The 24,226-nt window shown below is 34.1% G+C and overlaps 2 protein-coding genes and 2 long non-coding RNA genes across 12 annotated transcripts in view; 3 read left to right on the top strand and 1 right to left on the bottom strand.

Moving 5' to 3' along the window:
* Axud1 (AXIN1 up-regulated 1) overlaps positions 1-24,226 on the top strand; it is a 67,882-nt gene that overhangs the window by 13,199 nt on the left and 30,457 nt on the right. The gene's annotated exons all lie outside the window — the stretch shown is intronic.
* On the bottom strand, positions 1,870-11,412 carry LOC139822449 (uncharacterized). Its single transcript, XR_011734522.1, has 5 exons — positions 10,831-11,412; positions 9,742-9,889; positions 6,304-9,013; positions 6,013-6,202; positions 1,870-5,919 (listed from the first exon to the last, which is right to left on the bottom strand). It is a non-coding gene; the product is annotated as an uncharacterized lncRNA (long non-coding RNA).
* On the top strand, positions 13,295-23,768 carry LOC139821578 (uncharacterized). Of its 7 annotated transcripts, none has more exons than XR_011734298.1 (5): positions 13,295-13,309; positions 22,431-22,472; positions 22,555-22,717; positions 22,803-23,004; positions 23,516-23,768. It is a non-coding gene; the product is annotated as an uncharacterized lncRNA (long non-coding RNA). The 7 variants fall into 7 exon arrangements; XR_011734296.1 differs by having other exon boundaries at positions 22,431-22,477; XR_011734294.1 differs by lacking the exon at positions 13,295-13,309 and adding an exon at positions 22,174-22,202 and having other exon boundaries at positions 22,431-22,477.
* On the top strand, positions 13,678-22,175 carry LOC139821576 (protein SPT2 homolog). 3 transcript variants are annotated; one of them, XR_011734291.1, is made up of 8 exons: positions 13,678-14,189; positions 14,497-14,643; positions 15,947-16,076; positions 17,375-17,532; positions 18,795-19,722; positions 19,811-20,026; positions 20,100-21,226; positions 21,899-22,175. XR_011734291.1 is itself a non-coding variant. In XM_071792728.1 (8 exons), exons 2-8 carry the CDS (start codon positions 14,136-14,138, stop codon positions 20,183-20,185), a joined length of 1,719 nt encoding a protein of 572 aa, XP_071648829.1. In that variant the 5' UTR covers positions 13,678-13,909; positions 14,010-14,135; the 3' UTR covers positions 20,186-22,175. The 3 variants fall into 3 exon arrangements, 1 of the variants encoding a protein (XP_071648829.1); XR_011734290.1 differs by having other exon boundaries at positions 21,731-22,175; XM_071792728.1 differs by having other exon boundaries at positions 13,678-13,909; positions 14,010-14,189; positions 20,100-22,175.

Genomic DNA, 24,226 nt, shown 5'->3' with positions numbered 1-24,226 from the left:
AGATGTGTACAAAAGGTTTTGGAGCAATACGAAAGAATATATGGCTCGCCGATGCCATTACTTGAACAAACGAAAAAGGACACAAACGCATTTGATAAGTAAATACTTGTATTTTACTTACAATGATTTATATCACAAAACATAATAACATCCTACCATTTAAATATTGACCTTTCAGCACAAGAATTACTTACAACGGTAATATTTTAAATAATTCGGTTTTTAATTATACCACATATCAAAGCAGACCAAGTCCTTCAACTTCAACGGGTTATAATATGGATCTCTCTGCAGAACGTAGAAGTGAAGAACGACCTGACTTGCAAGTTCCGTCATCTAAACAAACGAGAAAAAGAAAGGGAGTACGTAAACGAAAGCGTCGAAGCAGACACTGGTAACGAGTAATTATTCATGCGACACAACACAGAAGGAAGAGTATATTACGATCTCAGTATTGACTTTTTACGCAAAATTTTCCGTTTATTTTGTGTAAATTTTTTATAATGTTAGTTTATATTATATTTTAGTAAAAACTTTTTTTCATATTTTAAATGTTTATTAAGTAAATTTTTGTAATTTTGTGTAATTTCCTAGCAAAGATATAATGATTGCTGTATCCATTTTTTTGTCACATTATAATTTCTTATATCTTAGAACAATGTTACGCCAAATCTAATATTTCTTAATCATATTTATTTCTATTTTACAATATTAATACTAAATATACACGCGCGCGCGCGCGCGCGTTATGTGTCTGTGTATGTACATGTACGAATATACGAATATGGCGTGACGTTTTTAAATGTGCAATTAATTATAGCGTAAAAATAAAGTATTTTTTATTATATATGTATTAAATTTTTAAAAGATTTTAAAAATTTTTTAAATTTTTTAAAAATTTAATACATAACACTAGGCAACAAAATTATCGCAACAAAAATTTACGTCAAAAATTTGTCCAACTTCAAATAAGCATAACTCCGCGAAAAATTGTCATATATCTGAAAGATTTTTTTTTCATTTTAAGGGTGAAGTCTGTACTTTAAGGAACCATTGTTAGATTTTGAATTTAGCCTCCCCCCTCCCGCCGTTCTTCCAAAAGTAAGGACGTGTTACGTCTCTAAAAAATTGCATACTTTGACACATTCTACCGAGTTGAATGAATTTTTTCGTAACTATTATGGCAATTATCGTAAAATATGGACTTTTCCCTGCAAATTAAAAAAAAATTAAGTCCGTACGATTTTTTTTCGCCGAGTTATGGCTTATCAAAGTTACCTTTGCATTTTTGTGCATTCAATCACCGCCAACATTAGTATTACCCGATGAACACTATGGAAAGGTTATTGGTCGGATTTTGCCTATCGTGTGTGTGTGAGTGTGAGTGTGTGTGTGAGTGTGTGTGTGTGTGTGTGTGTGTGTGTGTGAGAGAGTGTGTGTGAGAGTGTGTGTGTGTGTGTGTGTGTGTGTGTGTGTGTGTGTGTGTGTGTGAGTGAGTGTGTGTGTGTGTGTGTGTGTGTGTGTGTGTGTGTGTGTGTGTGTGTGTGTGTGTGTGTGTGTGTGTGTGTGTGTGTGAGTATGAGTGTGTGTGTGTGAGTGTGTGTGTGAGTGTGAGTGTATGAGTGTGTGTATGTGTGTGTGTGTGTTAGCAGAGATTTGCGCAAACTAATTTTTATTTAAGGTGATTGGGCCATCAGAGCATGTCAAAGAAAATAATCTGATTAAAAAATATGTTGTAAAGAAAACCTAAATACACTTAAATTTGCAATTTTTAGAAAATCTGACGTCTAGTTTTTGAGATATTAAATCTCAAAGTTGGCATTTTTAACATAGGTCTTACGGGAAATTGTACCGGAAACATACATTTTTCGAGGATTTCGCTCACTATCTGTAAAGACACAAGTTCAAAAAATTGAAAATAATATTGTTTGATTTTTTTAGCACTTGTTAAGTATAAAACAAAACGACGTTGACGTGTAATAAGTCCGAAAATTCAATCAAAACTTGATGAATTGTCGCGTTTCTTGTCGGCCTTTCGATCAGCTGTACGCGACGTGAACATGTGGCAACGTCGCGCCGTGTATATATATATAGTATAAGAGCGGGATATTCAAATTTCACATCTGCAACGATTAGCCCAGGTTAAAAAACATTTAGGTATTTACACTTATTTGAACAATACATCACCGGAAAAACCGTAAATAAAAATTTATTTATTTCTTCTTCATCTTTAAAATAATTGAGTAATAAATAAAAATTTTTATCTTTATAATAATTCAGCGCAAATTTTATATTTTAGAACATGTAGGAAAAAACTAAAAACTGTTTAAATTTTCTTATTATTTTCTAATGTTACAGATTAATTTAGGTTCAGAAAACCATTTATAAAATACATGCAAAAATGGAAAGAAAGTGTCTTTTTTAGTACACTAGACACCACAGACGCGCGCTTCGCGCGCGCTATTTAGCTTTAACATTATGCAATTACTATTACACTATTAACTTCTTGATACACACAACTGTCAAAATATACGATGACAGCTGCAAATGAAGTAAGCGCAGCGAGAGAACCAATTGGCATCGTGGAAAAGCGGCAACAAAAAACTTCGAGATATGCGAGTATCGACTTAACATGCCTATTTTTAGAAAGGAAAAAAGTAAAAATTAAAATTCTGACCTTATTAACTTTTTCCTGAAATTAGAAAGGTTGCTTTAAATTGTTTATTAATTGTTTTTTTACGAAAAAATGTAAGAAAATATTTAAAAATAATCGAAGATAACTTTTTAGAAAATAATCAAAGATATTTCGCCAAGAAAATCCATCGTAGACATAAGTTGCCAATCACAAAAACATTTTTTATTTGTGCACAGAAACTAAAAAATGAAACAGCATATAAAATAAAATACATACATTTATATAAAATAATATATATTTATATATTATATAAATTTATATAAAATACATATAGAAACATAAAATTATAAACATTTATATAAGAGAATATATATAAAAAGATATATTTTTTTAATTATTAGATATTGGATTTTGAAATTGTTTTAATTTCTCGGCTAAAGCATTTATTATTGCCTTATTGGATGTAACTCTCGGACCTTTCTTTTGTCCAACATTTTGGCTCAATAAATTAGTGAGTCCACCTATACCAGACGTGGAATATATTTGTTGAAGATGTTCCAAACGAATCCCTGCTTTTGCTATTTTGGAAATCATGTTTGGGGAGATACCGCCTTGCAGTCGTTACAATTTTCATCACTTTTTTTAAGTACCTGCAATGAATTCATAGCAATCTTCAGTTCTAATTTTCTCTGTTTCGCATCTAGAATGAAAGTAACGGAGAGTGTTGTCTACAAACTCGCTCATTGAGATATTAATTGCATCGTTGTTTATCAACATTTGTAATACTGATACGTCAATAGCAGCATCGTGTGCTCCTTCTGTTACTTCTTTACTAAGATAATTCTCAGCAAGTGCGGTTTGCGCAAAACTTTTTTTTTCAGCTTTTCTGTCTAATAATTTCGACTTAAAAATTTTTAATGTATCAGCAAAACCATTGACAATTGCCATGAATTCAGCTAGTAGCTGTACTTCTTGTATCAAAAGCAAGATTATGGGAGCATCAAAAGTATGTCCGTTGTGCGCTGCTAATATTATGCTTGGACTAATGGAGCGTAAGAATGCAATAAATTCATTTATTGCATTTTTTGGTGGGAGCGTTGGTACTGGAACAGAATTCTTATACATAATTCCGTCATGGACTACGAGTCCAGTTACAGCTGATGCACCTGCAGAAAACCTACAAGTTGGCATTATATAGACATTGAAAATTTTGTCATCTGACTTTGCGGCTATTTGTACAATTTGATCATCCGATCTGCTGAACCCAGTAGTCTCAATATCGAAAATGACTATCTTCGTATTTTCATTAACTGCAGGGCCTCGAATTCCTGCAACTGAATCGTCGAGACAACCTATATCTAATTGCGCTTCACAGTTCGACTGATATGTGATACCTTCTTTTCTTTCGGTAATCAATGTTTTTTTTTAGGCGATTTTTAAAACGGGCACGACGTCGCCTTTTAAAGTCAACGGTTTTCATTTTAGCATTTTGCAATTTTCTCATTCTATCCTTTTGGAGCCTATATTGTAACGATTTGTTTTTCAATGGAGAAAGGCTTGATTTTTTATAAACACTATCAACATACACAGTTCCTAAGTTTACTTGGCATATAGCCGATCCTACTCGGAAATCATTAGAACTAGAGCTACCGTAGTGTCTCGCTTTTGGGGCTTTGTTTGCGATAACCATGTTACAATTTTCGTTTAACTGGCTCGATCCACATGGAGCTAATTTGTCGGCGTCATTCGCGAATTGTTGAAATATTGATGTAACTGAAGCTTTTAATTCATCCCCAGTTAAAGGTTTACCATTAGGAAGAATTTTATGTTTAAAATTTACAGGATCAACATTGTAACCGCACCATGAGCCGCATTTTTCATGGTTACCGAAAGCATGAGGTACTATATTTAGAATGGACTCTTTCGTAGCTTCTACTTTTCCTTTGTTAGTCTGAAGAACGCAACGAAACACGTATCGAAAGTATTCTACTGTAGTAGAAGACATTTTTTTCAAAGGATACAGAAATTTCGCCAATTTCTTTGTTGCATGGTTCAGGTCAGTCCATTTTATGACCTGCCTACCCAGCTCTCTGCGTACACTTGCTATTGTGCATGAATCTTCGTCTCCTATAAGAGTTTTTAAATATACATTCTCAGCATCAAATTGTTTATTTTTTGTAAATATTTCGACTGCCATGTCGGGTTCCATCGCTTTCGAGCTGCCTTCAAAATTACGACGGCAGTCATGATCGGTTTTACTTCCAATTGAACAATATCTGCAGTTCTTATTTCGTGTAGCAAATCCAATGCATAAGCCGCTGTAATGTCCAAAAACGGTTCCGTGCCCTGTCAAGCTATTATATGATCGACCGGATCCTTTCTTTTGCCATCCAGCATCATAGGAAGCAGTGATGCCGACTGGTCCTTCGGAAAAAAGTACTACGTGCATATTCTTATTTGAAGATTTGAAACCATGATTTAATGATTACCTGGCAGACAATTATCCTTGAAAACTTGAGAATTCTCAGCAGTAGTCACTTCGACGTGTTGATCGGAGCTAAACATACCTGGTGTACTTTCTACGAGTACATTTACATCCTGAGAACTGAAACGCGAAAATATAAAACAGCAAATTATCAAAAATAAATTTAAAAACTCATAAGTAAGCAAATCGGTTTTAATACCATTTATCAAACAACAAAGGTATTGTATAATTCTCATACATATTGCTGGATATTTTAAAACGTCTACTACTAAAAGTAAAAATATAATTTTTACTTAAAAAATAACATTACATTTTATGTTACATAGCAAAAGTTTTGCGGACAACGCACTTGCTGCGGACTATTTTGCGCTGAGAATTATTTTGTGCTGAGGACTATTTTGTGCTGAGGACGATATCTAATAAATAGGAATATATTTATATAAAAGGATATATATAAAAGAATATCTTCTTTTATATATGTATATTTTTTTAAGTAAATGTATTTTTTATTTTATATATTGTGTTACATATTCTTATAGACTATAGTAGAAATATCGACTTAAAACTTTCTCTTAATGCTATGAATTAACGGTATGAATTAATGCTATAAATTAACGCTATGAATTAATACTATGAATTAAAATATTTTGTAATCATTCTTATTGCTATATGCGACAAATGTAATTCTCTGCAAATGCTCTTTATCAGTGTTTTTTCGGTATCCTGATAAATCACTTTCCGATATTGATGCTAGATATTTCTCAAGGTCTGACTGACAAGAGTTGTAGATGCCTGGACACTGTGTATTTAATAATTATCAATAATAATAATCAATGCCATATTTTTTAAATTATAATAGATATTATTTAAAATAAAAAATGTAGAGTATTACCTTTCGTTCGCAATAGTTAAAGCTTTTTCTATTTTGAGAGCTTCAAGACAACTTTCTTTAGCTACATTTTCTATGATAGGTCCAAGGATTCTTTCGTGCCGCTTTATTAAATTGTGGTGAACAATCGGTACATTGATTGCGGACAAGAAGGTGTTACAATGTGTTACACCAATACCACCATCTAATATTGCTGTAAGAAATAAATAAAAAATGAAAGAAATTTGTTAATACTTATATTATACATATATAAGATAAATATGACAAATGGAAATAATGTAGAATGATAAATACCTAAAGCCGCTTTTAAATTGATGTGAAATTTGCAACTTGAATTCTCAACATCGTATGTTGAACTTTGTACTTTATAGATGGTACTGCATTGAAAACATCTTATGTCGAACGTGCTGGCAAGGCCAATTATATCTTCTCGAACAATAAATCGAAATGAAAGTGGCAAGTTGCATTGCTGACATCACATATCATTTCCCAATTTCGTCAAGTCGACAATACGTCGACCAAGATCAGACAAGTATGCACTTGATTTCTCAGTAACTCGTCTCTTTTTTTGAGCTTTACTAATATTGTCCTTCCACAATATTATTCTCTTACGAGCAAATCTCCCATTATGCCGAAATTGTTTATCTTCCATTATTTTTCGATCAACACATAACCTCACTCGACACAATAACCTCACATGACACTGGCAGGATGGCTGCCTACGCGATGAGATACGATGTTGCCACATTTCTTTTGTACAAATGTCAACTGAAGTCAAATCTTAAACTATTTACATTTATCAGTAGATGAATTGATACATGATCGAATGAAAAGTTACATTATAAAACTAGTAATTATACAAGTGTTTAGAATATATGCATAAAAAGGGTTTTTCTTAAAAAAAATTTAGACCTTATATCGACTCATACGGTACGTGGCCCAATCACCTTAATGCCATTTTAAACACAGTATACGTGTATCGAACTTATCTACTGACATTGACCGTTTTCGAAACTTTAATTGTTAATAACTTTTTAACCAAGGGTGTGCAAACGAAAAATCGACCTGTTTCGAAATGTGCAAACGAAAATCTATCGATTAATGCCATTTTAAACACAGTATACGTATATCGAACTTATCTACTGACATTGACCGTTTTCGAAACTTTAATTGTTATTAATAACTTTTTAACCAAGGGTGTGCAAACGAAAAATCGACCTGTTTCGAAATGTGCAAACAAAAATCTATCGATTAATGCCATTTTAAACACAGTATACGTGTATCGAACTTATCTACTGACATTGACCGTTTTCAAAACTTTAATTGTTATAATAACTTTTTAACCAAGGGTGTGCAAACGAAAAATCGACCTGTTTCGAAATGTGCAAACGAAAATCTATCGATTAATGCCATTTTAAACACAGTATACGTGTATCGAACTTATCTACTGACATTGACCGTTTTCGAAACTTTAATTGTTAATAACTTTTTAACCAAGGGTGTGCAAACGAAAAATCGACCTGTTTCGAAATGTGCAAACGAAAATCTATCGATTAATGCCATTTTAAACACAGTATCCGTGTTTCGAACTTATCTACTGACATATTGACCGTTTTCAAAACTTTAATTGTTAATAACTTTTTAACCAAGGGTGTGCAAACGAAAAATCGACCTGTTTCGAAATGTGCAAACGAAAATCTATCGATTAATGCCATTTTAAACACAGTATACGTGTATCGAACTTATCTACTGACATTGACCGTTTTCGAAACTTTAATTGTTAATAACTTTTTAACCAAGGGTGTGCAAACGGAAAATCGACCTGTTTCGAAATGTGCAAACGAAAATCTATCGATTAATGCCATTTTAAACACAGTATCCGTGTTTCGAACTTATCTACTGACATTGACCGTTTTCAAAACTTTAATTGTTAATAACTTTTTAACCAAGGGTGTGCAAACGAAAAATTGACCTGTTTCGAAATGTGCAAACGAAAATCTATCGATTAATGCCATTTTAAACACAGTATACGTGTATCGAACTTATCTACTGACATTGACCGTTTTCGAAACTTTAATTGTTAATAACTTTTTAACCAAGGGTGTGCAAACGGAAAATCGACCTGTTTCGAAATGTGCAAACGAAAATCTATCGATTAATGCCATTTTAAACACAGTATCCGTGTTTCGAACTTATCTACTGACATTGACCGTTTTCAAAACTTTAATTGTTAATAACTTTTTAACCAAGGGTGTGCAAACGAAAAATTGACCTGTTTCGAAATGTGCAAACGAAAATCTATCGATTAAGACTATTTGGATCTAATTTGCTCGTAGTTGGGGGGCTAATGTGAAGTTGGCCCCCCCAAAATTGTTTTGTTAATAACTTTTTTACTAGAAATGTGCAAACGAAAATTCAAAATGTGCATACATGTGCAAACGATGAGCAATCAAATGAGCTAAAAAAAATTAATTTTTTTTAAAGTTGGGGGGCTAACTTCACACGGGTACATTGTCATATTCCGAAAAATTAATTTACTTATAATAGATGAAAATATATGCAATGTATAAGATAATAAAAAAAAAGTTATGAACAATATTAAATTTTGAAGATTCAACAGAAAATACAATGTTTATTCTACAGATAGTAATAACACTACTGTTTAGAGATATTTTACAAAGAATATTAAACAACATCAAATCTATAATACTATATAAATTATTTGTTAATTACACAACAGTAATATGTCGTAGATAATTTTATCAGTAACTTCCAGTCTATTAATAAAATACTAAATATTAAAAAGCGACGCCATTATTTCACGTGCCGGGCCTGGGCAAGGTGAACCGATCGGCGTGCTCGCGCCAGTCTCGAGGGATCTGAGCTCGGTCCCGTGCCTTGGCCTCCCGCGGATCTTCCTTGCTGCGAGGCTTCCGTGGCGGCGCGAGCCGTCGTGGTCGTCCTCTTCGGCCGCCATTCAACGCTCAACTCAGAACTCGTTGAACTCGAAAAATATTAAGACGTATTAGAAATAATTAAAACTGAATAAAATGTTATTTATACAAAACGGTAATAATAAATAAAAATAATATTTGAAAAATTATGCAGATAATTATATGTCTTGCGTCACATTTGATATTTTTGATTGATCAGATCAATTGGTCACTTTCATTTCTCCCAAATCGGTTTGTAAAAATAAGTACGGCCTCTTTAAGATTATTTGTACGCTTTTCTATCAGCTTTATAATGCTTGACAAAGTGTTTGGATTTTGATTGAAATAAGTTTCTGCGAATCTATTCACCTTGGACAATTGTTCGTTAGAAAAAACATTCTGAATAATCCATAAAATAATTGTTCGCCAGTGATAAAATAATAAAACACGAAAATTCGTCGGCCTAACTGGCAATAATTTTAATATTAATACAACAACGTTTCGATCTCTCCTTTGGGTCCTTATCAAGTTATAAGTTATTTAGCAATGATTGAATTGCGCGTCAGGTTTTGAATCTTATTATCATCGTTAAACTATGTGGTCAGGAAGTATAACATAGCGAACATTAGATTCAAAACCTGACGCGCAATTCAATCATTGCTAAATAACTTATAACTTGATAAGGACCCAAAGTAGAGGTCGAAACGTTGTTGTATTAATATTAAAATTATTGCCAGTTAGACTAACGAATTTTCGTGTTTTATTTTATTCTGAATGATATATTTATTTATCGTTCAACCTGCAGGTGGTCGTGGGACTTTCCTTGGAAATGGTTCACGGAAGCCATGAATAGATGTATCCACTCATGCTCATCCACTTGTGAACACGCAGAAGAGTGTGCTATATACGTTTGCGCAAGGAGACAGTTCCTCGTTTCTTTATATTATCTGCAAGAATATACATATATGATGGTTACTACAGTCTGCATCTTTGTAAAGCAAATCATATCTGACTTATAATTATAAATATATTAGAATATTTATTGCAAAATAAAATTTTCTCTTATTCCAGTCCTTTGGCAAAATTCTACAACGTATAGAAATATATAACAAATCGTTTAGCTCATATTATATCTTAACTAGATAGACTTATCAAACGTCGCGAAATATGTAAGAGAAATAATTTAAGACTTGAAAGTTAATGGAATTACTCTATTTTTTAATTTAAATATTTTAATTTAAATAGATTTATTTATTTATTTAATTATTTATTTATTTATTTATTTATTTATCTATTTAAATTAAAATATCGTAAAAAGTATACGTTATTTAAGGGGATCCTGCAGCCGTATGATTTACCGACATTATCGTTTTTCGATGGATCTTTTAATTGGCTTTACAGAATTGCAAGTTTTTGGTCTAGAATTAAAGTACGCACAAAAATCTAGGGCAGAAAACGCGATTTTATATCAAAAACGCCAAAAAATTAAAAATGTTACTTATTTGGGCACATACGCAGCTGTCACCTGACGACAATATTTGCTTAAAACAAAAATTCTGCAGTTTATACATACATAATTTTTATCATCTGCCCTTGGGAAAACATGTAGGAATAATATCGTGCAAGTAGAAGTAAGATTCAATGCGTACAAAAAAAGATCCATCGAAAAATTATTTTAGTAATGCAAATACGGATGCAAATGACAAGAAGAGCAGCAACAGTAGTTGCCGGATCTTGCGAGAGATGGCGAGCAATCGAAAAAAGGACAGATGTCATTTCGTTAGACAAAGACAGATATAGGGAAAACAAAATTAGAAAGGTTGACATTATCGACATCGAGGAAGTTCGCCAGTCACTGCAGGATCCCCTTAAGATGTCTTGTTCCTACCTGTTATCAGATGTTACGCTGTAAGATGCTTTGGTAAATCTGAAGAATAGTGGCCTCCTCACCGATTTCGTTCAACTTGGGCTTAATCAACGCGTTTTTGCACGAAACGACCGAATCTGGCAGAAAAAAGTGTCGCTCTGCCCCGCGAAGCGAGATATTAACGGTTAAAGTTGACAGGAATCAGGTTATGATTCCTGTCATACCGACGAGATGCAGCGACTACGACCATGCCCTGCGGCCACACGCGCATGCTCAGGGTGCATTCGGGGAGACGCTATTAACGCTATAAACGCAAACGCTATGAACTTCGTTCGAAGAGCCAATAGCGCAACAGCGATAGCAAGCTGCCCGAACGCAGCTTAAGCGCCAATAGTATTTCGTGCCTCACCTCGAAAATAATAGCGAAAATAGCGCGAGTGATGACGTCACGCTGCCTTTACAGTGACGTCATCATCGTATATCACAGCGCCACAAAGCGTCTCCTCGAACAGTTTTGGACGATAATTGTGCTAATAGCGTGCTCCCCGAATGCACCCTCAGTGGTCGCACGCGCGTAAAACTACGCCAATTTTAAATGAATCAATCGTGCAGAATAACCAAGCATCTCGATTCAAGCAGTTAGGTCTCACGCTGGGAGTTTCATTAGTTTAATTATGCGTGGGAAGCACACACACACACACACACACAACGGGGGGGTGCGAGGGGGGGCCTTCGGCCCCCCCCTCCCCCGCACCCACCCCGCCGGTAGGCTGCGTGGACCTCGCTTTACAACATAAAGTACATGCTAAGTTGTAAAACGAAATTATAAAGTACATGCATGGGGGAGGGTGCAGGGGAGAAAAGCCTTTCTGTTCACGTGCGCTCACGCATGTAAGCCCCCTTGCACCCCTCCATGCATGTGCTTTATAATTTCGCTTTGCAACTTAGCATGTACATACTTTATGTTGTAAAGCGAGGTCCACGCAGCCTACCGGCGGAGTGGGTGCGGGGAAGGGGGGGCCGAAGGCCCCCCCCCCTCGCACCCCTCCGTTGTGTGTGTGTGTGTGTGCTTCCCACGCATAATTAAACTAATGAAACTCCCAGCGTGAGACCTAACTGCTTGAATCGAGATGCTTGGTTATTCTGCACGATGTAACTGTTTAATGATTTTCGTTAAAGCAGGGCACATACACACGTGTGTATGCCCTGCTTTATAGAAGTTGTGATTTTCGTTAAAGCAAGGCACACACACACGTGTGTATGCCCTACTTTATAGAAGTTGTAATTTTCGTTAAAGCAAAGCACACACACACGTGTGTATGCCCTGCTTTATAGAAGTTGTGATTTTCGTTAAAGCAGGGCACACGCACGTGTGTATGCTGGTGTATGCCCTGCTTTATAGAAGTTGTTATTCTCTGCTTTAACAATTTTATTTCTGTTTCGTTAACTTCAACACTTAATATCTGTAACATAAATAATTTGTTAAAGCAGAGAATAGTTGATATATGAAAAGTAAATATTTATGTGTACTTTTCATATACCAACTATTCTCTGCTTTAACAAATTATTTCAAATTATGTTACACTTCTGACTTACCAACCAAACAGTTGTCACGTGATCTGCTGCATGCGCGTGCGGCCACTGAGCATGCGCGTGTGGCCGCAGGGCATGGTCGTAGTCGCTGCATCTCGTCGGTATGACAGGAATCATAACCTGATTCCTGTCAACTTTAACCGTTAATATCTCGCTTCGCGGGGCAGAGCGACACTTTTTTCTGCCAGATTCGGTCGTTTCGTGCAAAAACGCGTCGATTAAGCCCAAGTTGAACGAAATCGGTGAGGAGGCCACTATTCTTCAGATTTACCGATGCTTTTGCTGTGTATACACACCCTGTATGTGCTCTTTTGACAGCTGTCTTAACCTCTCACTACCAGCTCACTCTCACTGCTGGTCACGGCAGCTCCCTAGACGCAGTGGCTCGCAGTCTCATCCACCATGGCAGTCTCTAAATATTCGTGCGTTCCAAAACCCATCCAAAAAAAAGTGTTGCAACCTTTAAGTGAACGACGTACAGTATTATGCGTTACATAAGACAAAGACTTAAGGCTCAGTCACAATGAGAAAAATAAGGAATAAGGCTGAGTTTCCACTGAGCGCGTCACGCGTCGCGTCATCCAATCAAAACATCCCATTTCGATCCCGTCACAAGAATGTAATGAAATGGGATGTTTTGATTGGTTCAACTCGGACGACGCGATGCGTGACGCGCTCAGTGGAAACTCAGCCTAAGGCTGAGTTTCCACTGAGCGCGTCACGCGTCGCGTCATCCAATCAAAACATCCCATTTCGATTCCGTCACAAGAATGTAATGAAATGGGATGTTTGGATTGGTTAACTTGTGACGACGCGACGCGTGACGCGCTCAGTGGAAACGCAGCCTAAGATAAAGGAATAAGGAATAAAGGAATGTCGCATCTCACTTTAGTACACGTACATTAAAGTGAGATGCAACATGCCTTATTCCTTATTCCTTTATCTTATTCCTTATTTTTCTCATTGTGACTGAGCCCTTAAAGCATAAAACATTGCCAAGACAGCCATTCTGCTTAGGCCCTAACCATATGCATAAAGAAACGGATTGGTCTATTTCCTTATGCACATGCATATGGACCAATCAATTCTCTTTATGCTTATGTTTATGGGCTTATGCAAGTTTGTGTGGATATAGCTTTAGTCTGGGCTGCGTTCGAAAACTTCACTCGGGTGCACACCAACGTCGTTCTGTCCTTGTTCAACTTTTAATGAATAACAAAGATAAAACGACGCGGTGTGCATCCGAGTAGTTTTCGAACGCAGCCCTGGACTACTTTCGATATACTACAAAATGGAGGATCCTCTTTCAAGAGCTCTATATAAGTAGGAGGCTATTATTCATTAATCATTCCCATCAATTGTCGTTGATCACCGTTGGTGCACGTAGTTAAGTGCAATTAGAGTGTTTATCGGCAATGTGATTGAATATTTTTGTAGAGAGACTTTTGAGGCATTTATTCGCAACGTGATAACTTCGTGGAGAGAACTTTCGGAGCACTTATCGACAGTGAGATCAGTTTTTGATATTGTCATTTACTATCGAAAGTTCCTTTTCTTTTTTCGTCTAAGCATTTGGAACATTTAAAATATCGCCGACGTGCCTGTAGTGTAATTAATCCATCTGATTGAACCGAATTGAAGAGGAATATCTGCTGACATAAAACATATGATATTTTCGTAAAGGCAAATTTGCGATTTCTTTTGCTTACTGTTGTTTTATCGTTGCCGATGAAATGGATTTCGGCACTCTGATCTCCGTCGCACAAAAGAACGAAACGAAGAAACAGGTTAGTCCATTTTTTTTGACATACTTAAGGCCCTTTCGTTTTAGCTGAACTTCTTGCACGGTTTATTTTTGTTCTTTTTCTTTTCACATTGGAAAGAAAAAGAGAATAGATGAACTGTGCGAGAAGTTCAATTAAAATGAACAGGCCTATATATGTATATAATGTATTTTATTTACAATCGGATACTGTCAAAAGTGTACAGCTGACGTAGACAGGTAACGTCAGTTTAGGTTAGACATCTGGGCGAAAAGAATTTTCGATCGTTTTTTAGATTATCCTCACTTCAACGTTATTTATTTTTCAACAGACCGTTCCATGTTATCAAACAAAATTTGAACCACCAAAGAAACAGTCTAAACAATCTAAAACCCTTTCCAATAATATTAAGAAATTTCTAGCTCGGAAGGAAGAAGAAGAGAGACAGAAAGCCCTGGAAGAAAGAAGGAAAAAGGAAGTAAGTTTGGAAAAAACTTCGTGCATTAATGAATAATTTATTTATATTGTTTTACGTTTTACACTCTTTTTGTATGATTATTAATATAAATGATTATCGGCGCAACGGTAAGGCAGATATTTTAAGCCTTAGCTGCAGCAATTTTTTGCGTTAAATATTTTTTGCCTTAATAATTTCTTGTTTTGCGTTGATTTATTTTCTTTGAAAGAACCTTGTATTTGATTGTCTATATTTTCAAGAATTTTGTATGGAAATATCCTACATTTTTCTTAATAGACATTTCTTATTTACTTCCATGAAAATAGATAAAAAGATATAATATCCGTTTTGATAGAAATATCATGTGTTTTTCTTGGCTTGACAATCGTACAGTATAGAATCATATACTTTATTGAATATAATATCTTTTATGATGAAGCAATTATGATAAAAGAATTATGAAAGAGTTACGTACATTTTATTTTAGTTTAGATAATTTCATGATATATCATTACCTTTTTTTTTGAAGAGAAATAGATGTAAACAATAAGATTGTAATATATTTCTCTTCTTAATATTTTTTAAAATAATTTTTAGTTATAATTGTGTTTTCTGGTTTTTAATGTTTTTAAATTAATCTTTGCATAGCAAAACATTTCTATAATATTTTATAAGTTACTTAAGCCTGATCTACAATGTGCTCTTTGCTTCCTGTTTTTTGCTCTTAACCTGTTTGCGACTATCCCGTATTTCGCAATTGCGTCGCGTAACGCGATGTTTTTTGTTCTCTGTCGCCTAAGATAAAGGCTGATCTACAATGTGCTCTTTGTTTTCTGTTTTTTGCTCTTAACCTCTTTGCGACTATCTCGTATTTCGCAATTCCGTCGCGTAACGTGATGTTTCTTGTCTCTTCTGAAGTTCGTCAATTTTTATCTTAGGCGACAGAGAACAAAAAACATCGCGTTACGCGACGCAGTTGCGAAATACGGGATAGTCGCAAACAGGTTAAGAGCAAAAAACAGGAAGCAAAGAGCACATTGTAGATCAGGCTTAAAAATTGACGAACTTTAGAAGAGACAAGAAACATCACGTTACGCGACGGAATTGCGAAATACGAGATAGTCGCAAAGAGGTTAAGAGCAAAAAACAGAAAGCAAAGAGCACATTGTAGATCAGGCTTTAGTTATTTTTAAACTTTATGATGTATTGAGAAAAACATTTGTTTTATACAATAGCTTTTTTAACGCGTGTACTTGACTCTTTTTATCGAAAACAATATTATTTATCAGATATCAACAAATTATACTTGGTTTTTGTTTTTCAGAATCTTTTAGCTTTACGAGATCAGAAGACTCAGAATCGAATAAACAAACATTTGAAAGTGTGTAAAGCGGCGAACAAGTCAGTGATTGAGGATGCCATTGACAATGAAAATACGGCTATTACCATCGCAGGTAATACCATGTGATTACAGATAACCTTTTTCTTAAGGATTAAATAAGGTCTGTTTTACATTTTTATTCTAAGTACAATTTATATATTATTGGAAGAGGGGACAAGTTTGGAATAAAATGTAAAAATAAAGTTCCAAATAAAAATACCAAGAGACTTTTATTTTATTTGTTTACAATTTTTTTTGCAATGTATAGCCTTTTTTTAAATATAATTTAAAAATTATAATATAGTACTGTTAAGTACCAAAATGACAGTGTTATTAAATACCAAAGCAATGAAATAAGTAAATCTTTATATTATGCAATTTGTAAAATAATAAAACTATAAAAGTATAATGACGTACAAGGCAAACTGACGAGAGTAATAACAGATAGTTTATTATTTATATAATAACTTAAACTTAATATCAACTTGATCGGCAGAAAAATCTTATCCATAATAGGCAATATTTTTGCCTACAGGTTGTAATATATACGAGCAATACAATACATTATTTATCCATCATCCCAAATCGAGGCAGAACAATTTCACAGTGGATTTGCGCGGCGATGGATGCTTTAAGGTCAGCCATATAATCTTGAAGTAATCTAGATGACTCATAAGTATGAAATCTGTGCTACAGCCATTCTCGGTCTTCATAATATTTATAAATTTTTTTCTAAGTGATATAGAACCGTGATCTTATTTATATTTATCATATTAATGCAAGCCACATATGCATGTTGCTTTATTTTTCCTCTTCTACAAACGAAACTATTTTTATGCACATTTTAATGTACATATTGTACACATTTTTTCTGTTGTATTGTACAATTCTGTTGAATAGTAATACATTCTGTTTTTTGTTCTATACTAAATGTTATTTAAATGATTATTAAATTAAATGATTATTTAATATAATATATGATTAAACACAATATAACAATAATTACAATAATTTACTTTATTCCATGAAGTAAAAGACATTTAGTTTAGATTATATATGATATTGCTCTATTATTTTTCTACAACACTGTTCTCTTAACTTCTCATGTCTCTTCTTATTGTGTTTTTATGTCATTTATTTATTTATATTTTTTTTCTTATTATTTTATGATTCTTTATTAGTATTGGGAACTTTCTTGTCTATAAAATTAGTTTTTGTGCTTGGTATTTGGAACTTTATTTTTATGTAATTATAAAATGATACAACTGATTGCTCGAGGTATATCTTTAAAATATATTTTTGTAACTTATATTATGATAATTGATTACATTACATTACAAGTTAGTTATATAAAATATTATCATTCTGCAGGCCCATCTCAACCTGATGAAGACGATTATGGATATGAATCCCAAGCAGCTTCTGCATTGTATAATCAGTTTATGAGCAAATATAACAGCTTACCTTCAGAAAAGCCCATTTTTAGTACTAGCGAAGCAAGAACGGCAAAAGATATTGCATCTACAAAGGTATATTCTCTGTTAAAAATTAAAGAAAAATGTTTCGAGTAAATTGTATGATATAATGTAAGCGTAATTGAAATATGGATCCTTGAAATACATTACCACCATTCACTGACTGCTCTTGTACGGAATTACGCTCTTTTTGAAATGTATAATATAAGAAGAAATTTTATCTATAAAGCTATCAATATTTATTACATGTATATTACTATTATTATATTAGGACTTAAGACAACTAATTTCAGAAAAACAAAAATGTTTAAGAATAGCTATTATTTTTTTATTCCACGTTTCTGTATGCTTTCTCCTTTTGATGGAAAGAAATAGATGATAATTGTGTACATGGAGGAGACCACCTTGGATGACCTTGATATTTTAGTATGTTGTCAAGGTCACCCTCCTGAGTAACCTTCAGAAGGTTTTAGCCCGCGCTCGTTGTTTATTCAAAAGTTATTAACAAAAAAATTTGAGAAATGTAGCAGTTATTTTTAGTATTAAAAGGCATAAATGACTAATATATATGTCGAAATAGTACATGCATGAACAAAGAAAAGTTTTTTAAAGCAGTAAATCGGTGTTTTCAGTTCCACCATCCACGAGTCCACGCGTTTTCTATGAAATTATTATACGATGTTCATAGAATTGTAGACCTCGTTTTGAGCCGAAAGCAACGATTCACTGCTTTAATAACTAATTGCAGAATTTCTTTTCAAACGTCAGTATTGAGTTCAAAGATCGTATTGAGGCGTTTTTTCGCGCGATTGCAGTTATGTATCCGCTCGAAATTGACGACTCTGTCAAACTTTCTCAATAAATATGTTTATATAAATCCTAATAAACATTAGTTTCACAATTATACAATTGCACGTTCATTAATTAGCATATTCATTAATGTCACATGGGTTTGTGGCGTGTTTTACAACCTTGTTTCTCAAATTTTTTTTGTTAATAACTTTATGTATATATATATAAACAAGCTTGTAAAGCACGCCACGAACTCATGTGGCACCTCGTTTCGCGTGGAAAGTGTATGCGTGAACTATTTTGACATATATATTAGTCATTTATGCCTTCCAATACTCAAAATAGCTGCTATATTTTCTAAACTTTTTTTTTGTTAATAACTTTTTAACGAATAACGAGCGCGGGCTGAAACCTTCTGAAGGTCACTCAGGAGGGTGACCTTGACAACATACTAAAATATCAAGGTCATCCAAGGTGGTCCCCTCCATGTACACAATTACCAAATGTTATTTTATGTGTTATAGGATAGAGTAAAACAAGCTTTGAAACAACAAGAACTCGAAGAAAGTAGCGGACATAGAAGAAGGAGAAAATCGTCCGTTTTGAATGTAAAAGAAACTGAAGTTGATGAAAAAGCAGAGAAGAACAGCAAAGAAGTTAAAGACAAGGTTAAAGAAGACAAGGATGAAAAACCTAAAGATGAAAAACCCAAGGTAAAAAGAAAATCACTGCCACCGCCTATGGGTTTTGCTGAACTTTTGAAACTCGCCGAAGTAAAGCAACATGAACCCGTAGTTATAGAAGTTAAACCAAAGATTGAAAATGAACGACCGATGACGAAGCGTGAAAAAATGGAATATATACAGGAAAAAGAAAGGAAGGAGCAACGTGAGAAGAAAAATTTAGAAGTTAAAAAAACAAGCATTACAAGTACACCCAACAAACTTGATAAAATGCAATTGAACAAAGTTCCCAAGGCTAGTGATAAATCTGTAATTTCAAATTCAACGTTGAATAAAAGTACTTTCAAATTTACAACAACCATTTCTAAACAAGTTACTAATAAATCTGACGATAAACATAATATCGAAAAATCAAATTCAAACAAAAACTCACCCAAGAATGAATTATTAGAAGAACGGAAGAAATTGGAAGCTGAGAGAAAACAACTGGAAGAAATGCGACGCGCTATCGAGGAAGAAAAGAAGAAGTTAGCGCAAAGTAAAAATAAATTGGAGGACATTAAATCTCAGCCCTCTAATAAATTAAATTTGACTAAACCCAAATCTATAAATAAGCAAATATCATCCAAGGATATTAAGCCGCGACAATTTCCACCTTCGGATTTAAAGTTGCAATCTTCATTAGCTAATAGTAAACCAAAACAATCTCCACCACCTGATATTAAGCTTTTGAAATCAAAAACAGTCGTTAGAAAAGCATCCAATAAAAGTAAGTTTACTTATAATTATGCGATACAATGAAAGAGTTTCGTTAAGGATCACATAATTAATCACTTGAAATGTATTTAATTTTACAGGATGCATCTATGATGATGAGGAAGATGATTCAGATTTGGCCGATTTCATAGATGATGGACCAGAAGATAACAACGAGTACAATTACAGTAAGCATATTAGTGAGATATTTCATTATGATAGGACAAGATATAAAAATATTGATGATGAAGATGACACTGCTATGGAAAGTAATTATGCGCAACAACTAAAAGAAGAATTAATATCTTCAAAAATGGGTATTTATTTCTATCTTGAGTATTTTGTAAAATACATGTATAGCTTGTTAATGTTAACATTAAACATTTGTAGGATATATCGAAGATTTAGAAGATATGCGTATGGAAGCGTTAGAGAAAAAGAGAAAAGCTAATTTAAGGAAGAAGTTCAAGAAATAGTATAATTATTTCAGCTTTGCACATATTTATATGTATCTCATTTTTTTTTTAGGATAATTAATATTTATTAGGATTATAAAATAAGTCGCAAGAATGTGTATAAAAGCATTTACTTTATTTGCATTGATATAAAAACAATTTTTACATTTTTTTGCCTTCTAAATTGTAAAAAATTACATTTAACGTATCATTTTGTGCTGAGAAAGATTATTGTATGCTATATATTGACATTATATATAAAGTTATGAACATTAAAAAGAGAATACTTCTTCATTGAAGTCTCGTGATGAAAAGCTTGGAACATTTTTTTATAAGTTTTGGAATGCAGAAAAAATACCGAGACCTTTATCGAAATAGAAATAAATTGATAGCTTTCCAGCAAGCGACACAAGCATCGTTCTATCTTTCTTTTTTGGTAATGAGTAACAAAGATAAAACGATACTTGTGTCGACTTAAGCGGGGAGCACACACTTTTGCACAACGCATAATGCTTAATGCGGGGAGCACACACTTCTGCACAACGCATAATGCGTAAGCATAAGAAAATTGATTGGTCCATACACATGTGCATAAGAAAATAGACCAATCAATTTTCTTATGCTTACGCATTATGCGTTGTGCCGAAGTGTGTGCTCCCCGCTTAAGCATAAGAAAATTGATTGGTTTATTTCCTTATGCACATGTGTATGGACCAATCAATTTTCTTATGCTTACGCATTATGCGTTGTACAGAAGTGTGTGCTCCCCGCTTAAAGGTCTATCCAGACAAACTTGCATAGATGCACAACCATATGCATAAAGAAACGGATTGGTCTATTTCCTTATGCACATGCATATGGAACAATCAATTCTCTTATGCTTATGTTTATGCGCTATGCAAGTTTGTCTGGATTGACCTTTAAGGCCATCGCACACAAAATTGCATAATAAGCGTAACATAAATTCGTATGTATTTGACCGGAAATGAATGTCCGGGAAAGAATCTACCATATGAAATCGTTTGTATTTCGTATGAAGACTTTTGAAGTGCAATTGAAAAGGTTTGTGAGTCATTCGTTTAATTGTAATTAATTAATTATTTTTACACCATGCATTTAGCCGAAATAGATAAATTAATAAAAGTTTTTATACGGAATCGTTTGTATTTCGTATGCTCCTGGATGGTCACCGCGGCCATATTGAATTCTCACTATTGAGGCGAGGAAAACACCCAATTTTGTCGTGCGTACCATTTTCAAATAAAGAGACATTTCAATAAAACATCACTATAGATCGTTTCAGAACACTTCCGAAATTGACCGAAAACTACCCTTTTCCCTCGACAATAAACAAACAGCCATAAAACAAAGCCTAAACATACGGGAAAAACAGCCGTTTAACGACTATCGAAAGGAGGTGAAAACGTTACTTCCGCATGCAAATCTTACTTTTCGGTCAATTTTACGATTTTCACGAATACGTTAAACGTTAGAGCACAAGCACAGAGCGAGTAATAAAGAAATAGCAAGCACGACAAAATAGGTTGTCAACATGTCACAAGACAGAATTCTCCATTGGAGAGAGTGAGAGGAGAGAGTGGCGGCGCCACCGTCAACGCAGAGTTCTCGGCTGACCATCCAGGAGTAGGGATCCTCAAGAGAGGGATCGGGATCGGACTAAGCGGGTATCGTTTTCTATTGGTCGGCGACCATTGGTTTCAAAACCGGAAACAGAGAGAGAAAGAGCGAGCGAGTAAGAGAGATAGAGCCATACACACACGCGTGCGCGTGACCGTAAATCGCAACGAAACGAGGAGAGGAGAGCGAGTAAACAGAAAACCGCGTCGTCACGGTATACCCTGTCGTCGTCGCCGTCGTCGTCGTCGTCATCGTTATCGTCGTCGTCGTCGTCGTCGTCGTCGTCGTCGTCGTCGTCGTCGTCAACCTACGACGCAGCGTTCTCCTTTGGCGTCAACGATCGGAGAAGGACGAGGACAAGTTAGTCGTGTAGGTTAGTACGCCAGCGAAACGATAATTAGTTAAGGAACTTTACGGTGCCCTTGCCTCGTCTATGAGTGGCTGCGTTCAGCCGATACTCCGCTAGCCTAGCAATCGTGAGCAGTCGCTCGTTTCCTCTCCTTTTAATTTATTGGGTCAAAGGAGAGGAAACGAGTGAAAACGAGCGACTGCTCACGATTGCTAGGCTAGCGGAGTATCGGCTGAACGCACCCATTATTTCACGTGAAACGTTGCTCTGTTTCTGAAGGACTATTAGGCTATTCTCATCTACGCGCCTGACGAAAGAACGGTGGTGTACGATTTAGAAAGCTGCCTGTCATTTTCCACATAACATATATAATTATTTATAAATACGTAAATTTTATTTACAGAAAAAGAAATATGACGGGTTGCAGTGCAGATTACTGTACGAACTCATAGAGCAAAGGCTTCCAAATGTGTAGATTCCCACGAGAAGAGAAAAGAAGAAAAGTATGGATTGCTAATGTTAACCGTGCAGACTGGGTTCCTGGAGTGAGTTCGACATTGTGTTCAGTAAGTACAAACATAATATATTTATTTGACTTATGTCCATTTCTACCAATATAGATTAACTTTAATCACTCAATATTTTTGTCAGATTCATTTCTCAGACGAGATGTGGGAAAAAACACGGGGAGGTAAACGCCGCTTGAAATCTACAGCAGTTCCAACTATTTTTGGTGATTGTCTGATACATACATCTGTACAAGAAGAAGATGAACCAAAGAATATTCCTGAAAATGAACATGAAAATTTTAATAATACATCGCAAGAAGCACAAGAAAGACCCATAAATAATGGTAAGATCTCATTACATTATATTACAGTATTTATTAGTGATAATATAAAAACATTTTTTTAAGAAAGTAAAGAATTATATGTTAAAATTTTTAATTTTTTAATGTTTATAATACTTGAATTTTGTATACTTTTTTCAATTATTAACCGACATTGAAACTGTAGAACTTGTTTTGATTATATGACAATATCGGAGTATACTATACTACTTTTCCCTTAATTAAAAAAGAAACCTTAAAAAATGTTTGTAATAATAATAATTATTTGAAAATTATGAAGAAAATCTAAAGTGTGTTCAAAACTATTTTAAATATAATAAATATACCGCTTTTTGTATAAATAATGAAATACAATACTTAAATTATTATTTTATCATAAATTAGTCGAAAATTCGTACTTTTAAGCTAAAAATAAATATTTATTACTTTTTAATAAGACTTCTTTTGAAACCAGTATTTAATTTTTCTTCTGCGACCAAGTGTCAGTTTGCTATTTCAAAAAATTTATGTGCAGGTGATGTTCACAACAATTCAGAAGAAATTCAGGAAACTGAAGGAAGTATTGAAGAACTGAAGGAAAAAACGCCTTTCGAAGAAACACTTGAACAACGATTTAATAGATTACAAAAATTATATGACAAATCGGAAAAATCTAGGATAGCTTTGAAAAAGAGTCTTATTGCAGCCAATAAACGGAATAAAAAATTACAACTTGTATACATGTAAAATTACAATTTGCCATCAATATATATTTTTTACGAAAGGAACTCTTGCGCACCAATTACCACTGAAAGAATTTGTTTATATTTTATTATTTGTAAATAAACTATAACTGTAAGAATTACTGTACAACATTTTCGGTATTTAAATATGAAATATTTTATTTTTCTCATTGTATAAGAATAATTCACTCATAAAAAAGTCATGTAAGGTTTCATTGTTGACATTTTTCCGCGATGCTGATTGCTTTTTTCGTAAACATCTATCATTACTTATTTTGACAGTTTGTGTATTAATTCGTTAATAGTATAATGTAATAGGAATTGTATAATTAAAGCTAAATAACACGCGCGTAGCGCGTGTCTGTCATGTCTAATTATATAAAATATACACATTTGCATTGAAACACGTTTGAGTTTTGCCGCTGAATATACCACTTCCGGTTTTGAGACAAATGGCGACGGTTAGTCCGATCCCTCTCTGGAGGATCCCTATCCAGGAGCCT

This window comes from Temnothorax longispinosus, chromosome 11 (assembly GCF_030848805.1).
Source record: "Temnothorax longispinosus isolate EJ_2023e chromosome 11, Tlon_JGU_v1, whole genome shotgun sequence".
In the NCBI taxonomy this organism is placed as follows: Eukaryota; Metazoa; Arthropoda; class Insecta; order Hymenoptera; family Formicidae; genus Temnothorax; species Temnothorax longispinosus.
Note: the sequence above shows the minus strand (reverse complement) of the source record. Positions and strands in the feature narration are given on the sequence as shown.

Excerpts from the sequence above, each read along its gene's own strand:
- LOC139821576 (XM_071792728.1), top strand. The coding sequence starts at position 14,136 with ATGGATTTCGGCACTCTGATCTCCGTCGCACAAAAGAACGAAACGAAG. Across the intron at positions 14,190-14,496 it reads AGAACGAAACGAAGAAACAG|ACCGTTCCATGTTATCAAAC; the intron begins GTTAGTCCATTT and ends ATTTTTCAACAG. Across the intron at positions 19,723-19,810 it reads TAGAAAAGCATCCAATAAAA|GATGCATCTATGATGATGAG; the intron begins GTAAGTTTACTT and ends TTAATTTTACAG.